This window comes from Pyrus communis, chromosome 3 (genome assembly GCF_041283825.1).
Source record: "Pyrus communis isolate YQ-2024b chromosome 3, ASM4128382v1, whole genome shotgun sequence".
NCBI lineage: Eukaryota > Viridiplantae > Streptophyta > Magnoliopsida > Rosales > Rosaceae > Pyrus > Pyrus communis.
This window is the reverse complement of record NC_142567.1, coordinates 6,700,372-6,718,789: the sequence shown is the minus strand read 5'-3', so window position 1 is coordinate 6,718,789 and position 18,418 is coordinate 6,700,372. Positions and strand designations below refer to the sequence as shown.

General features: G+C 37.6%; 2 protein-coding genes and 1 long non-coding RNA gene across 4 annotated transcripts; 1 reads left to right on the top strand and 2 right to left on the bottom strand.

Annotated features, from left to right (window-relative positions):
* Nucleotides 1–213: 213 nt before the first annotated feature.
* On the bottom strand, nucleotides 214–6,242 carry LOC148697821 (uncharacterized). The gene is made up of 2 exons (XR_015960304.1): nucleotides 6,101–6,242; nucleotides 214–706 (listed from the first exon to the last, which is right to left on the bottom strand). It is a non-coding gene; the product is annotated as an uncharacterized LOC148697821 (long non-coding RNA).
* Nucleotides 4,266–5,763, bottom strand: LOC148697822 (uncharacterized). The gene is made up of 2 exons (XM_088690229.1): nucleotides 4,615–5,763; nucleotides 4,266–4,303 (listed from the first exon to the last, which is right to left on the bottom strand). The coding sequence occupies exons 1-2, from the start codon at nucleotides 5,711–5,713 to the stop codon at nucleotides 4,266–4,268; spliced, it is 1,137 nt and encodes a 378-aa protein (XP_088546355.1). The 5' UTR covers nucleotides 5,714–5,763.
* Nucleotides 6,243–14,147: 7,905 nt separating the features above from the next.
* LOC137715941 (septum-promoting GTP-binding protein 1) lies at nucleotides 14,148–17,458 on the top strand. Of its 2 annotated transcripts, none has more exons than XM_088690801.1 (6): nucleotides 14,148–14,791; nucleotides 14,911–15,031; nucleotides 15,120–15,216; nucleotides 15,324–15,363; nucleotides 15,502–15,585; nucleotides 16,481–16,768. In XM_088690801.1, exons 1-6 carry the CDS (start codon nucleotides 14,480–14,482, stop codon nucleotides 16,520–16,522), a joined length of 696 nt encoding a protein of 231 aa, XP_088546927.1. In that variant the 5' UTR covers nucleotides 14,148–14,479; the 3' UTR covers nucleotides 16,523–16,768. The 2 variants fall into 2 exon arrangements, with proteins under 2 accessions (XP_088546927.1, XP_068311408.2); XM_068455307.2 differs by having other exon boundaries at nucleotides 14,152–14,791; nucleotides 16,498–17,458.
* The last annotated feature ends 960 nt before the right edge of the window (nucleotides 17,459–18,418 follow it).

Genomic DNA, 18,418 nt, shown 5'->3' with positions numbered 1-18,418 from the left:
CAAGTACCTTGTATTCAGTTAGTTAAGAACATTTATTTTTGCACTTGATATCCCGTTTTTGACACCCCCTCTCCGTAGATTAATGTAGATACTCTATCCTTTGTTAAATAAATAAAAAACACCACAGTTGTCTTATGTACTCATAGACACAAAGGAAAATGTCAAGAGAGAAACCCTTGTTAATACGTACGACAATATTATTGGAGCAAAGAGGAGATAAACTGACCGTCTTGCATTGTAAACCTAATAGAATAGGTTCTTAATAATTCTGTTTAATTAGGGTAATCATGATTTCACTCATGATCTATGAGACTACTCTCCACATTTCCACTAGAAAGCAAACTGAATGATGTATCTTCCTTGGTATTGCTATTGATTTCAGTTTATTTAAAAGGGATTTCAGTTGTATTCGACTGTGAAGGTGTTTTGACTTGTATAAATGCCACTTTAACCGGTCCAGACTTCAGTTTTGATGCATCGGAACTTGAAGACGAGCTCGTGCCTGTTAGCAAGCAACCTCCTTCGGAAAACTTCATGCTCGGAGTCTCTCCAACGGTTGAACCATCTTCGCAATGCTCAACCAGCTGCCTGTTATCACCGTCATTGGACAGACCTGACGTCAAATTGATCTTATCCTCCTTGACCTCGACTGGACCTTTTTCAGCGCTGTGGTTTGCATCCGCCGTTTCGCAAATAGTTTCATCATCTGGCACAAACCAAAGTTTAAGAAGACTCAACAAGTAAATTGTATTTCCATAATCACATTAAACTACAGGAAACCAAGGTTTAAACGAAGAACAAACTTTTCGACGAGGAGAAAACAAAACTTAGACAAAGCTACTATGAACGACTTTAATCCTTGGATATAAACCAAGTAGATAATTGTAAAACTCAGTTCAACAAAGTTCGCTAGGACTTCATGTAGACTTTTCAAACACTTAAACGGTTGAACCTGAATGAACCTTAGGAGAAAATTAGTTACTCGTACAGCTAGAATTACATCATACTGGAAGATGTGTTCGGAAACATGTGATGTATTTCAAAAGAACAGTAGTGTGATGGAATTGTATATGTTGTTTATTCACAGAACTAGGGTTACAACTTTATACACATACTGCAAATCCACGATCCTATTCTACTGCCTACAATCAAGGCTAACTGGGAGCCAAATAAGAAAGTAAATAACTAATATTATTTTACAATATTTTGACCGAATCAATCCTTATCAATCAGAGATCTCTTTCTTAACACTCCCCCTCAAGTTGGAGTGTATGTTGATGACACCCAACTTGCCAAGTAAGGTCTCAAACTGTGTTGAACCCAGTGGTTTGGTGAACAAATCTGCTGGTTGATTTGTTGTTCGTATATATGCTGTTCGCACCATCCCTTCTTGAATTTTCTCGCGTACTAGATGGCAGTCTATTTCTATATGCTTCGTTCGTTCATGAAATACTGGATTTGAAGCAATGTGCATGGCGGCTTGATTGTCACAAAACAATGTAACAGGTTGTGTATGATTCACTCGCAAGTCCTTCAAAATATTCTTGAGCCATGTGACTTCGCAACAGGTAGTGGCCATGGATCGATATTCTGCCTCTGCACTAGAACGAGATACAGTGCTTTGTTTCTTTGTCTTCCAAGAGATAGGTGCTTTTCCAAGAAAGATACAATAACCAGTTACCGACCTTCTTGTGTCTTTACAACGAGCCCAATCAGCATCACAAAAAGCTTGCAATTGCAATGAACCTGTAGTGGGTAAGAAAATTCCCTGTCCAGGAGCCTGTTTAATGTATCTGAGGACTTTATGTGCTGCTTCAAGGTGTGGTTGTCGTGGCTTACCCATGAATTGACTCAATACATGAACCACATAGGTTAGGTCCGGCCTTGTAATTGTTAAATAAATTAACCTGCCCACGAGCCGTCTATATGAAGATGGATTACTCAACAGTGTCCCATTTGTTTGCGTGAGAGACAAATTTTGTTCCATAGGAAACCGTGAGGGTTTTGATCCAAGGAAACCAGCATCGTCTAAGATTTCTAACGCATACTTGCGTTGACATAAAGTAATTCCCTTGCTGGATCTTGCAACTTCTATTCCCAGAAAATATTTGAGCTGTCCCAAATCCTTCAGTTTAAATTGTTGGGAAAGAAAGTGTTTAGTCTCTTCAATCTCTTGTAGGTTATTTCCTGCAAGTATTACATCATCAACGTAGACTAGTAATGCCATAAAACTACCTTGACGACTTCGGACGAACAACGAGTAATCAGACCACGATTGATGAAAACCAGCGGCTTTGAGGGCATTAGATAACTTAATAAACCATTGTCTCGAGGCCTGTTTTAAACCATAAAGTGATTTGTTGAGTTTGCATACACGAGTCTCCCCCTTTCGTCCGAACCCAGGAGGCAAAGTCATGTAGACATCTTCGTACAAATCACCATTCAGAAATGCATTGTTCACGTCTAGTTGGTGGAGATGCCAACCACGGAGTGCAGCAACGCTCAGAAGGACACGGACAGTGGTGAGCTTGGCAACGGGCGCAAATGTTTCCCGATAGTCAACCCCCTCTATCTGACTATAACCTTTCGCAACAAGGCGAGCTTTGTAGCGTTCGACACTCCCATCAGGTGTGAGCTTCACTTTGTACACCCATTTACAGCCAATGGGACGCTTGTGAGATGGCAAGGGTACAAGAGTCCAGGTATGATTTGCCTGGAGTGCTGCGATCTCAAGTTGCATGGCATCACGCCATTTGGAGTCCTGAACGGCCTGTGAAAAACTAGTGGGTTCCTTGATAAGGGTGAGATTAGTGGTAAAGGTTTTGTGTTTAGGAGAGAGATGGTCATAAGATAAATAATGGGAGAGGGAATAGGAAGTACCTGACGATTGAACCATGCTCGTGGAAGAGTTGGGAACAACGCGGGAGGGGAGGGTTGCTTCCACGTGAAAATCCTGCAAAAAAATGGAAGGTTTGGTGGGACGCATGCTGCGTCGAGGTGGAGTGGGGACACGGGAAGGAGAGGACGGTAAGGTGGATGTGATGGATGAAGGAGGTGAGGGGAGGGCTGGTATTGGGAGTGGGGAAGTGGGTGATGGGAAGTCTAGTATTGGGGTTGGTGAAATAGGAGTCAAAGTGGGAGAATCGGGTGCACGTGAGGAGGATGAGTGAATATCATTAATGGGAGGAGTAAAATCTGGAGATAGAGGGGTAAAATCAGGAGGGTTGTCCCCTGATGTGTCTTGGAAAGGTGGGGTAGGTGCAGAAAAAGAAGCCAGGTGTGATGGTAGCATGGAAGTGGGAGTAGGTGACAAGGTGAGGTGTTGGTCAGCGGAAGTTTCAAGATTTTGATAGGGAAATTGATCTTCAAAGAACAGGACATCCCGTGAAACAAAGACTTTCCTCAGAGTGAGATCAAACAGTCGATAACCTTTTTGTCCATAAGGATATCCAAGAAAGATACAACGTGTGGCACGGGGGTCAAATTTAGAAGGTCGTTGTGCGTGTGTGGAAGCAAAACACAAGCTGCCAAAAACTCTTAAATGAGAATAGTTAGGTTCCTTATGAAATAATTTTTCATAAGGTGTTTTACCTTGGAGAAGTGGAGTGGGGGTACGATTGATGAGGTAAGCTGAAGCAAGTATTGCATCCCCCCAAAAATATTTTGGCAGACAAGCTTGAAAAAGTAAGGCCCTAGCTACATTGAGCAAGTGTCGATGCTTGCGTTCAGCGACACCATTTTGTTGTGGTGTGTTGACACAACTAGACTGATGAATAATCCCTTTGAGAGCATAAAATCTCTCAAGTTTAAATTCAGGACCATTGTCACTTCTAATTATTTTGACTTTAGTATTGAATTGAGTTTCCACCATGTGGATAAATTTGACTAAAAGATCTTTGGTGTCAGATTTATGCTTCATCAAATAGACCCATGTGGTCCGAGTATGATCATCGACAATAGTAAGGAAATATTTGGCACCTGAAATAGAAGCAACCTGATAACCACCCCAAATATCAATATGAAGTAATTCGAAACATGATTGACTAGAAATGGAACTTAATGGAAATGGTAATCTTGTTTGTTTAGCCAAAGGACAAATTGAACAATTGTTGGTAACACAAGACTTATTAGTGAAAAAGGGAAATAACGAAGACACTTTATGAGATGGATGTCCAAGACGTTGGTGCCAAAGGTTTGGAGAAACGGTGTGGACAGTGTTGCATATTCTTTTCTTTGGTGGATCAAGGTAGTAGAGTCCCTCCCGTTCAATTCCCGTCCCAATCATCTTCCCCGAGCGTAGGTCCTGTATGACACAAAAATGTTTTAGAAAAATTGTGACATATAGGGAATCATAGGCTAGTTTACTGATAGATATCAAATTCAACCTAAAAGGTGGCACACACAAGACATTGTCAAGGAATAGATTGGGAGAGAACATTATTCGGCCAATATGAGTGACTTTGGCAAATGACCCGTTTGGTAGCTCAACAGTGTGGTTTTCAACAAGCTTTGAATTTGTAAGAAGATTGGGATTACAAACAATGTGATCCGTAGCACCACTGTCCAAGATCCAGATATTTTTCGTGCCATTATGTGTGAATGAGAAGGCTTTACCTGAAAGTTCTTCATGAGTAGAAGAATTACCAACGTGATTGACAAGAGATGACTTGTTCTTGTTGAGCATTTGAAGGATTTGCTTGCAATCCTCTTGGGAAAATGGGAAACTGGGCGTGTCCATCCTTGCATTTGTTGTGACTTGGTTTCCTTTTGAAAGGAAGGAACGGTTTGACTCGACCTCAGCAGCAGCCTTTCTTTTTCTACAAAACTCGAAGGTATGACCTTTCCACCCACAAAAGGTGCACTTGAAATGCGCACGGCAGTTCTTGGTGGTGTGATTATTTCTGTTACATTTTCCACATCGAGTCCCATTATCTTCTGATTCAGGTTCTCGACTCGAGTTCTTCACCGCAAAAACAGCAGCTTCTGGTTGGGTGTTCTTCCCACTGGAGACTTCTGCCTGCCGTTCATGTCGAAGGACTAAGGCATAGGCCTTATTCACCGTGGGCAGTGGGTCAAGGAGAAGGGTGTTGCTTCGAACAGTAGTATATGAATCATTCAGTCCCATAAGGAACTTCATTGTTTTCTGAGTTTCAACATATGATGTGATTTCTTTCTTTGTTTCACAATGGCATGCTGGGATTGAACACAAGACATCACGTTCATCCCACAAGCTTTTAAGTTTTGTGAAATAAGAACTTACACTCATGTTTCCTTGTATGCAATCATGGATTTCATTCTCTATATGAAATAGTTGAACGATATTTACGTGTGAAAATCTCTCCTGTAAGTCAAGCCACATCCGTCGAGCATCCTTGCAGTTGATGACACTTGCTGAAATTTCTTTCGACATGGACCCTAGTAACCATGTCTTGACCAAGTTGTTGCAGCGGTTCCATTGTTGTAATTCTTCAGGATTGTTTGCACTCGGTTCCTTGATTGTTCCATCAACAAGTCCAAGTTTGTTCTTGACTGTTAAAGCCATGCTCATGGACTGAACCCATGTGCTATAATTATCTTCCATCAATGGCTGTGGTACAAGAATTGCACCAGGTTGGTCCGAGTGATGGAGGAAAAGTGGATGGTTGGGATTTTCCCATTGTGAATGAGAAGTCATGCCTGTATTGGTTGACTTTGATTCTGGCTTGTCACCCATGCCGTGTCTGCTAGGGTTAAGTTTGCGTTGTGTGTTTTCCCAGATCAGTGCTCTGGTACCATCAAAAGAACAGTAGTGTGATGGAATTGTATATGTTGTTTATTCACAGAACTAGGGTTACAACTTTATACACATACTGCAAATCCACGATCCTATTCTACTGCCTACAATCAAGGCTAACTGGGAGCCAAATAAGAAAGTAAATAACTAATATTATTTTACAATATTTTGACCGAATCAATCCTTATCAATCAGAGATCTCTTTCTTAACAGTATTCGTATCGCTCAACGACAGATGCATAAGCACAACTGATGAAATGTTGACTCTGCTCTACCTCCCCCCAAAAAAATGATACATAGGATGCAAATTGAAATTTCATGTTTTACCTTTGTAATAGATGCAACTTTTGCTTAGGTTTGTTCCCAGTAATACTTTGAAAACAGCAACCAAAAAGTTCCTCCAGTTTAGTTGATTGTAAAAGCCTCAAGTCCCTCCTTACCTGACATAAACAAAAGTGAGGCAAACTACGTAAACCATTCTTTCTAGAATGGCAGCCTCTGCTTGGAGCTGACCAAGCAAAGATACCAACTTCTCCTCCAGAGCTTCTGCGTCCGAATCCATTGAGTCACCGCAGATTATCATTGTTGGAGAAATTAGGATTGAAAATATATATCATACTTATAAGCATTTAAGCAAATAGTTTGTATGCAATGGGAACTGAATTTTTGTAGAGTGATTCTGTAAGGATTTGGACCTCAATCTCTGAACACCAATTTCTCTGAATACCTTTAAAGGGGAGCTCAGGCCGCGGGCCACGGTGAAGGAGGTAGGTTGAAGGATTGCAGCGGCAACTTCCTCTTCTTCTTCTTTATTATTATTATTCAATTTTTATTTAAATTTCTCTTAAATTGGAGTGGGTTTAAATGTATCTGGGATGGGATATTGGGTCTGGTTCTTTGGGCCAAACATCAAACATGGGTTCGAAGACGAGCTTCTTCATTCTCTGCCCTGTTGCATAATAAGCTCCACAAAATTTGGGAAGGAATTTTTCCTCAAAAGTCAAAACATTTTGTGGTTCATTTACGAAACGTTATCTTTATAATTAAAATCATTTATATTATAGGGTAAATATCAGTTTACTACTCTCATATTTCGTGGTTTTCAACATTTAATACATCAAGTTTTTTTCGTCCTTGAGTCATAACTAAAGTGTTAATTTTGGGACAGTCTCGTACATCCGTTAATCCAACTGTTAAGTCTGCTGTTAACTGATGACGTGGTACCTATGTGGACAATGATTGGACGCCACGTGTCATTAAAAATATTAAAATAATTAATTATACAAATTAAAAATTTTAAAAATTAAAAAACAAGAAAAAAAACCTAGAACCCCATTCGTCTTCCCCACCCGACATCCCTCCACCCCTCCACCCCTTACCCACCGACACCCTTCCTCGTCCCTCATACCCACCCCTACCACCAAGCCTTTTCTCCTTCCCCAAAAACCCAGTCACTTCCCTTCCCCCAAAATTCCCTCCCTCCCTTCTCTTATCTGCAAATCAAAACAACAAAACAGCCATTGGCGTGGAAATTGAGGATCGGCATAATGCAGCCGGTCAGATCTCGACAGAAAGCATCGGCGGACGGCGGATACGAGGTCGAGAATGGAGAGGGAGTGGCCGGTGGTGACGGCGACTTGCTTGAACCCAAAACCTCCATCTTCGTCTTTTACCAGAAAACCCTAACAGCTACATCCTCCATTTCGCAAAAAACCCAAACAACACCTCTAATTTCCCTGATTTCTTCAAAACCAACGGAACCCCTCAATCTTGGATCTCACAAGTCACAACCATCTTTGAGTCTCTACCTTTTTGATAAAATCAGAGATGTATGAGCGTCCATTCCTTAAATTCCCAGTCCACATGTCCAACGGAGCCTTGGATCTGCAATCAAGGCGAGCCACCGTCATCTGACCCAAATCGAGGTTGCTGCCATGCACGATTGACGGGGTTCCCTTCGTCTACTCGAAACGCCGCTACCACCAGTGGAATCAGGGGACCTAAACTGGCATCCCCACTCAACCGGAGAGACGTTGGCGCTGAAAACTGGCTGGAGGCATTTCTCTAAAACTACCGCATATCATCCATTGCCTAGAAAAAACCCACGAAGAAGATAAGACCTTTATATTTTTCTCAAATTGAGGATGGTGGAGTAAGGGGTTCACAGTGGTGGTTATGAGGGTTTCACAAGGATGGAGGGGTGGAGGGCATGGAGGGATGTCGGGTGGGGAAGACGAAGGGGGAGTAAGGGAGACGGGGGTTGTGGTGGTTTGAGTTCAACATCGTCTTTCAGTTTGAATTTTACTGAAACTTTGAAACTAATTGAAGTGGGGTTTTCCTTTTGATCTGAAAGAAGTGAACTTTAGGGTTTGAGAATGGGGGATTGAATTGAAAGATTGGGTTTTGGGGATGATTTGATCGGAATATTTTGTTGTTTTGATTTGCAGAGAAAGGGGTTCTGGGTTTTTTTTCTTGTTCTTTTATATATATATATATATATATATATATATATATATATATAGTTTTTTAATTAATTATTTTAATATTTTAATACTTTTAATGAGACATGGCGTCTAGTCATTGTCTACATAGGCGCCACGTCATCAGTTAAGGTAGACTTAACAGTTTGACTAACGGATGTATGAGACTGTCCCAAAATTAACACTTTAGGTATGACTCTGGGACAAAAAAAACTTGATATATTAAATGTTGAAAACCACGAAACATGAGGGTAGTAAACTGATATTTTCCCTATATTATAATTACTATATAATGGGAGAGGGCAATTTTGGGGTTATGAATGTTTCATATATAGATTATGCATTATGTAAACTTTAGATTTAGTGTAGGATGTACACTTCGGTCTTACTTTGAGGCTTTCTATCTTTTGATATATATTTATATGTACACTTTCTATTTTTCAGTAACAATCTTGTAGATCTAGTAGCGGGAGCTAGATTTGCTTGAATTTGTAGTTGAAATATGCGTTTGGTATTAGAAGTAGAAGATTCGAAAAAAATATATATAATTTTGGATAGAACCGTAAACCAGCATGAATCGAATCGGAACTGACGTGAACTAAATTGTACAATTTTCGTAATAATAAATTTTTGCGAAATTGCATTGAAACGAACTGTTAATATTTTCAGGTTCCGAAATCGATTTTGGGTTCGTGGAATCGGGCCGAACCGGACCGTGCCTACCTCTAATTTTGATCATAAGCATGAAATTATGTGAATCAACAAAAAAGTATTTTGGGGGAGAATTGCTTTATAGTTTGTGGAGCCAAGCATTGTTCTCTTTTGATGCACTACTACAATATTAGCTTTAGGTGTTGGATGATGGTTGCGGTTTAATAAGCCATTATGTCAGATAAAATATATCCGACACATCATTCAGTTAGTGTCAGATAACAATGAAATCCTGTCGGTTATATCCGACGTAAATTCTTGGCGGATATTTAGTGTCGGATGCAACCGCCATAAAATTATTATAACCGCAAGTATTTTTGAATTCTTTTTTTTAAAAAATATTTTTAACATATTCCGGCAGTTTTTAAGTTAATGGTGGCGGTTTTAACAGACAGAAATTATGTATTTTATTATTTTAGTTTATGGCGGTTATTATTTTAGTACTCTGGCGGTTATAACCGACACGAACAAAGCAAAACCTTAGCAGCTACACCCATTCTCATTTTAGCTTTTGATGACCTCGAGCCTACAACCCACACGGCTCTCTCCTTCTGTGAATGTTCACAGTGTCCTCGGTAAGCCCAGAAGCTTAGGATGCGCACACGTGTCGTGCATCAGGAAAAGGATCTCCCTAGGATTCCAAATGAAAAGCCATAGGTTTCTCTCACTGCTTTCATTTCTTAGTGTAATTAGAAACCTTAGGTCATTCTCTCTCTAGAAACCGAAAGAGGTCTTCTCATTTCTCTCAGCCCTTTCTCAAATCAACACAAACCCTAGGTAGAAGCCATACCCACTCCTCTATCAACCATGAGAAATGTCTTCATAACTCTCGACCTACACAAAATCTAGTCTTTATTGTTGTTCAACATAAACCCTTCGCCTCCATTTCTCTCGATCTGAGACTGTAATCCATGCCTCCATGACTCTTGGTCCGGTTCATGGAAGCCATCATCTGCACTAGATCTCGGTAGTGAAACCCCTAAGTCAAAGGTAAAAATCTCATTTTGCTGCCATGGAGTTCCATTGAGTTTATTGTCATGGAAAAATCAAAGAATTAACACATCCATGTAACATTTTGTTTTCTTTTTTGTGAGAGTACATGGATCTACAACAAGGGAGGTGCACCAACGCCCAAAAGTTCCAGATCCATGGTGGATCGTCCAAGACTCCCCCATCTTTAGGTAAAAACGCAATCACCCCCAAACTTCTCTTTTGATGTTATTTTAAAAGTTTTTTTGTGCTATGATTTTTACACCCATCTATGTTCTGATGTATGCACAAGAGCGGACTCCAAAGCTTGGATACGGCATTACACAAGAGAGACAAAACACGGATCAACATCCAAATTAAAGATTCATGCCCTCAGTTAACTGTGTTGGTTTTGCATGTCGAAGATCTGTTGATTTGCAAGAATGATAAAGTTTGGGGGTAGTTTGCGTAGGGTTCTCACGGATCCGTTCACTAGTTGTTTTGTTGCAGGAATAATGGAGATTTGTTCGCTGGAAAATGCAATGAATGCAAGGGAAGCCAACTTGAAAGGGAAAGAAATGATTCAAAAGGTGGTTTATATTTTTTTTATTATTAATATATTTTCTATCGATTTTATCCGATAGATAATACTTTTATTTATTCATTATTAATAAAATCTTTGTCGGTTATATCCGACACAATTTCTATCGGTTTTAGAGTATTTTCTGTCGGATTTTCTTAAAATTCGAAAGTAATATATTTTTCTTGTCGGTTATCATAGCGATACTAATAAATAGTTTCGTAGTAGTGAAGTCCTTTCTCTTTTTTTGCGAGCTGATTCTTCTTCTTTGTTGCAAGGTAATTTCCTCTTTCTACAATCACAAGTGAATGGTATTGTTATTTTTTTTTATCATTCCCTACATTCACAAACACCCTTACTTTCCACTAATCACAAGTGAAGGAGACGTTACAGTAAGAATTTTCAAATGATTTTTCTTTTCTAGAACACGTGTTGATCTGTAGTAGTAGAAACCACTGTTATTTGGGTCCCATAAACCCAACAGGATCATCTCCAGAATTTTTTGGTGAGGATCATGAGGATCTGTAAATTATGTCTGTTCATCGTATATAGTGCGATCAGTTTTGTTAGGTACCGTTTGTATTTAATTTTAAATAAAAATATTTAAAATAATTTCTGACCATACGATGTACGATAAACATATATAATTCACGAATTTTTGGAATCCTCACAAAGAGGATCTGGATTCCCCATAAACTAATGACTCAATTTAAAAAATTATTTTGAAAATTCAATTTAAAGAATAAGCACCATCATTCAGCTCATCTTTTTCATTCTCTTGTAATGTGCCACCACGTGTGTTGATCGAGCATGGCACGGAAATTCGAGTGTACCTAATCATTACTTCTTTTCTAGTTTTGCTTTTTCCTCTTTATATTTTCCTGTGTTTGGTTTGGTGGTGTTAGATCTTATCATATCCAGTTTGTTGAATACGATGTTGAATTGTAAACAACATTTGCACAATGATTTTATTCCAGAAAGCTGATATCCTTTGTTGTCAGTAATCGTTTTAGTCCAACAGATCATCATGATTGATATAACAACTGAAATATCATGATTTATATTCCGAAAGTTTTATCGACCTACCACAATTTGTTAAGCATACCTCCAACGCCTCTCTCAAATTTTTTGCTCTGACATGGAGATGGTGTTCTGAAGTTTAGAAGTTCAAATGATAATTTGATGAATAATGCAAGTGATAATTTGCGTTGTTAGTTTAGGACTTTTTTTCTTTAATTTACTGTGTTTCTAGTTCAAATCCTTATCATTCCCTCAGTGTACAGTATTACTTGTAATCAAGGATAATTTTATGAATATTATATGAAAAACGGTACAACATGACACGTTAACATTATTTAGCATGTGAATTACAATAGAGGAAAATATTACATTATAATCATCAAAGTTTACAATTCAATAATAGTGGTAATTAAGGTTATATTTAATAATTAACCTTAATAACACATAATGACACCCACCATGAGGTGGCTATGTGGTTGGGAACAAATTTCAGGCCCGTATTCCACATGACTTGAGTTTGATTCTTGACGCTGGAGAATTGCACAATGGTGGTCAAGTGAAGGCTGAAATGCCTCTGTGAGCCTTCCTGGCCCTTGAAATGGTAGAATATCGTGGCGAAGCCACCAGCTGATCTTTTTTTTTTTTTTTTTTATAAAGAAAAATAACACATAATGACATTGTTATTACTAGAACAAAATTGGTGTTTACATTGTAAACGTACCATTATACTATCAATATAGAATGCTATGTGCGAACCTAATTGCGTTACAAAATTATCGTTCAAACTAAATAGTACCAATAACTTTTTTTCATTAAAAGATAGCGTAGGCTATCCCATAAAAATATAAATTATACATTCGCCGAAAGAGTAAAGAATATTTCATTTAAAAGAAAAATGAAGAAAGAGTAAAGAAGAAGGACCACTACCATTATACCAACCACTGAAATGAGAAAAAAAAAACACTTATTTTTATTTACTTTCACCACTGAAATGGAAAAAGCATTTATTTATTTATTTTAATTCTGAAATTAAGAGAAATGCTAAGAAGACTTTTAAAGTGAAACTTTTTATGGACTATCCGACACCTTTTAGCGCAATATTTTATATTATTAGCACGAGAATTGTACAAAAAAAGCATTATATGACGGAAAATCTATAAAAAGTTCTATTTTTAAGAAAATTTCCTTAGCATTTCTCTTAAAATTAATGGTGAAAAAAAAAAGAATGAGCAAAGAGTTGGGGGCTGAAGTGGGGTTTTGTTTGTGTGCATCGCGGTGGGGTTCAAAGTTTTCTCCTTTATTCGGAAAAGTCTGAAATTCCCTTTGATCGATCTATAGATCCACAAACCCAAACAACACAGATGCCTAGTTCTCTTTGTTTATGTCAGGAAGGAATCATGCCATCTAAGTTACGATCTATCATTTAATTAATTAATTAGCTTTAAGGAGGAAAATGTTACAGTACAACACCGTTACTCTTAACTAATTAAGCTATAAATTCTTTGCATAAAAATAAAAAATAAAAAATAAAAAAGTTGCAAGAACGCTTCTGATTTGAAGTCAGGTTTAAGATACTTCTCAAAAGAGGGTCAGGTTTTGACTTGTATGCAAATGTTTTTAACAATTATATGGAGACAGATTATTAGTCATTGATGTATGTAAATGTATTTTACTAATTTACTAAAAACATCAATAATTAACAAGGGTGGTGTTATCCACCCACCTTTTTTTTACCTTTTACACACTCTCTTTTAATTTTTGAACGTCGGATCGAATGAATTTCAAATGATAAAAATTAACAAGAAATGTGTAAAAAGTAAAATGAGTGTGTAAATAACACCGCCGCTTAACAATTCGTAGTAACATGCTTGACCAATTGTTTGAAAACACACACATGCTCCAAAGAGTAGTTTCAAAGAATATATTGAAACGGCTTACCATATGTTTGCACTCCATTTTCGATTTCTCATTTTGGTTTTTTATTTTTTGGGAGAACGGAAAATTTTGGACTTTCCAATAAGCATGTTAAATTGTATCACATCAATCAAACAAATTAATCGTTTGTCACGAAGATATTATTTATAGCCATAATATCCGATTTGTTTGAACATATATGAATGACTAAATAGTTGCCAAATTGAACGAGTTTTTGTTTAGAAGATAATAAAAAAAATGATCGAATGAGTTTTCTTAGAAATAATCTTTAATCAAGAATAAAAAATAACGATTTTGATAATAACGTTTATACAATAAAATAATATCATGTCGTAAGCAAAGTATTGTCCTTTTTGTGGAGTACTAACTTCAAACCCAAGACTAGTTAAACAAAAAACATTATTTAATATTAAAAGGTAGCGTTCTTCATTTGAGAAGTACGAAATAGACTCTCTCAAAAGTGGAACTCTCATATTTTTTGCACAAAAATATTAACATAAGAATTGACGTTAAACTGTAATACGACAAAAAATTCAAAATCTCACTTTAAAAGAGTTCATTTTCTTATCCAGACTACATTACAATAAGCTTGCTTGTGCTGTGTGCATGTCCACGAAGTTTTATTCCTATTATAAAAACGTTTAATTTAATTTATCTTCCCCACCCAAAACACTTTGTCCTTTCCCACGGATATGACTATAACACCCATCGCAACCGCACACAATATTTTATACCGTAGACCCAAATTTACCAAAACACAAACAAAAACCCGTCAAGAAGCCGGCAATTTGGACCGTTTTGAGAATCCACGATAAAATACCCGTCAACTGTCCATCATCGCCCTCCGTAGGCTGCTACTCAGTCGCCTTCCGACCTTCCTACCATTTGTATTTGTTTGTCAAAAAGATCATAACGTACGTTTTATACTTTCTACCAAATTACCAAACACAAAAAATCATGACAAATTCCAAATTCCATGGTCACAGTTATTCGTGAAGATTACCACAAAAGATGACACAGCTTTGTCGAAAAATTGTTCACGTTAATTTTAGGTGGTGCATAGTCGACCGGGTTCCGGTTATCCGGGAGTTTTTCAGATTCATCTGGGACAGGTTTCTTGTTTGTTCCATAGGGAAACCGGCGGTCAGGTACCGGAGATTGCCCCTCAGAGCTTTCTCGCCGCCACCGGAAGTTTTGGAGGGTGTTTTGGCGGTGGACAACCCCACAAGTAGTAGTCTTAACGTGTATGAGACAGATGCGGATTTGGTGAGCTTGAAGATCAGTTTGCTGGGTGATTGCCAGATTGGAAAGACAAGTTTTATGGTAAAGTATATAAGTAATTTATGGTTTAATGACTTGTTAATTTGGTTGTTGGGTAGATTGTTATGCTACTAATGATGAATTATATTAATTTTTTCTCCTTTTTCTTTTTGTTCTTGAAGAGCAAATATGTTGGGCATGAGCAAGAACATAGCTATCTGCAGATGGCTGGAGTAAATTTAATGGATAAAACATTGATTGTTCAAGGCGCTCGGATTTCGTTTAGCATGTGGGATGTGGGAGGTATGCACATAAACACGCGAAAAATGTTCTATTACCAGACAGTTCGACGGTATGATGTATTCAATTTGTTGTTATACGTTCTTTGTAGGCAACCAGAGTTCGATAGATCATGTTCCAATCGCCTGTAAAGATGCAGTAGCAATTTTGTTCATGTTTGATCTTACTAGTCGGCGCACGCTAAACAGGTCAGCTCATAATCTTCTGATATGTAACATTTTAACCCAAATTGTTTACCAATTAGCACTATGGTTAATAATACTAATAGAAACTGGTGCTTTTTGTGTTCTTGTAGTGTTATTGGATGGTACAGTCTAGCAAGAAAATGGAACCAGGTACTATTTACAGTTTATCTTTTACATATTATAATTGAGTAATTAAAATTAGAGACATCCATAGTTAATTAGCCAATAATTATATTTATTTATGTAATTAATTAATCAAATTCCTACTGTGTGTTTTTTAACGTGCAGACAGCAATTCCCATACTAATTGGGACTAAATTTGATGATTTTGTGAGACTTCCCCCAGATCTGCAATGGACAATTGTAACCCAGGTATACAAATTTCCTGCAAATTTTGACTAAAACTAATACTACCTAGAGGGAAAGACAAAACTGATATAGTGAATGGGTTAGTCTTAATAATTAGAGAGTTTTAACGAAAAGTCCACGGTACTGTTCACTTTAACGAAAAATCATATTTTTACACTAAAAAGTCAATCATGGTACTATTCACTTTATCCTTTATTTTGTCATTATCATTAAAACTCAAAGTTTTCAAACATTTTTCATTAATTTTCTTTAATAATTACTAATCTGCGGTTAGAGGCGGAGCCATCTTTGGATTAGGATGAACTGTGATACGATGTAAATATTTAGGATTTTCATCACATCAAGTAGAAATGAGCCGATCTCACCCAATTACGTCTCGGTGTCGGGGCCCACTTCTTTTAAAATTTCTGGTTCTGCTTACAGAGTTTACTTATCATCTTGACTAGATTTTTTTTTTTTTTTTTTTTTTTGAACTGTGTATGAGTGTATCTCTTTCTAACGTTTGAAAAGGTCCAAGTTCGAATCCTTCATTTCAGTCCAATTATATAAAACATCATCTCACCGAAAATGAAAACATCACAATTGGCCGTATCCCAAAGAAAGGAACCCAAGTCCTAGATATTGCCTTGACGATTACGGTAGCTGAAAATTTAGTTTTCAAAGTGTGTCATGTGAAGCAGAAGAATGCTTTGGATAATAAATAGTAACGAAGACTTGGGGGGTCTTCTCCTGTAACTTCCGAGACTCGACATCTGTCGAAGTCATGCTTTTCTTTCCGCGTCGAGATCGAATTCTGTTTGCTCACTTTATTGAGTATCCGTTTTCCTTCTAACAAGAAATCCTATATTTTACAAATCCATACAGGGAAGGATTTTTCGATATTAAGATAAAAGGGTAGGTATATTTTTTTTGCAGGCCAGGGCTTATGCAAAGGCTATAAAGGCGACCCTTTTCTTCTCAAGTGCAACCCACAACATCAATGTGAACAAGGTCTTCAAATTTATCTTGGCCAAGCTTTTTAACTTGCCTTGGAAAATACAGAGAAATTTGAATATTGGCGAGCCAATCATCGATTATTAAATTTTCGAAATGTATTCTTTTACTTCACTCATTTTGTGTACATATTTTTTGGGGAAAAAGAAAAAAATGGGGAATGATAACTAATCATTTTTCTCTTTTTACACAACTTGGTTTGATTTTGTTTGTTGTTTTCGATTTGATTAATTCACTATGGTGGATCAAAATAAAAAGAGGTGTATTTGGTGATTAGTCACATAATGATATTTGGTTTACCTTCCGCACTCATTGTTTACCACGTGGATTTTGTCTTCACGTAAAAATGAGTGTTAAATGTGTTTAAAATTATACTCTGTTTGTGGATAATCAAGCCTAGTGTGGCTGAGTTGATTGTAATTTTGGGAATAATTGACGTTTGTATTCTTTTGTGTAGAACATTCTTTTTTCTTTAGATCGAGTTGAAATCCCCGGTAAGGATTTTATCGAGACCTATTATGCATATCGTATCTTTTCCTCAAAAATTTTACAGTTTCCTTTCCACTTGTACACCTAATTAATCGAATCTAGCCCGTTATTTACTCTTTCTCATTTATTTATTTTTTTTGTCAAAGGTTACTTTATTAACAAGTTACAACATAATTACAAAATAGAGGTGTAGACATCGAAATTTCAGTAAAACAAATGTTCACCAACGCATTAAAGTTTTGACATGTCAGGGCATACATGGCATACGCCACGTGTCGTACAAATTGTACACATGGCATGTGACTCAACAAAATAGGAAGAAATACCCTTGGATGATTAAACAAGTTTTTTCTTCTCAATTTGGGCAATGACAAGGTAAGCACATTTCAATCCATTGAGGATCAAAACAAGTTTTTCTTCTCATGTTGGGCAATGACAAGGCAAGCACACTTCAATCCATTACGGATCAAAGCAAGTTTTTCTCATTTGGGCAATGACAAAGCATACACATTTCAAGTTTAAATGGTGTTAAGTGGGAAATTAGGCCATAAGTTAGACCACTTCAAGTTTAAAATGGTATTAAGTGGGAAATTAGGCCATAAGTTACACCACTTCAATTTCAATATTGCATTAAGTGGGAAAATTAGGCAATGGTGCTTGGAAAGGAAAAAAATATTTTGTGGTGGTGATTCATTCTCAAAGCCTATAAATAGGCTTCTCCATCAAGGTATCAAGCATCAAGGAATTCACAAATACATTTCTTTACTCCAAAATTAGAAGAGAATTCCCCAAATCCTTGAAGCTTTGAAACTCCAAAGCTTCCAACCATCCAAATTCCCAAGAATTCCGAAGGATCAAGAAAGCTCTCTTCGTTCTTCGTTAAATCCTCTTTCAAGATCAAGCCCCGACGGCCCTTGAAGAAAGTGTTCATCCGTTCATCCTAAGCATAAGCCCCCAACGGCCCTTTGGATCAACAACCTCAACAAATCCACACATCCAATCGTTCTTCAAGATTAAGCCCAAAAGCCCTTGAAGATCCGCTCATTCATCAACCTTCAAGATCAAGCCCAAAAGCCCTTGAAGAAATCCACACAACCATTATTCAAGATCAAGCCCCGACGGCCCTTGAAGAAAGTGTTCATCCGTTCATCCTAAGCATAAGCCCCCAACGGCCCTTTGGATCAACAACCTCAACAAATCCACACATCCAATCGTTCTTCAAGATTAAGCCCAAAAGCCCTTGAAGATCCGCTCATCCATCAACCTTCAAGATCAAGCCCAAAAGCCCTTGAAGAAATCCACACAACCATTATTCAAGATCAAACCCCGACGGCCCTTGAAGAAAGTGTTCATC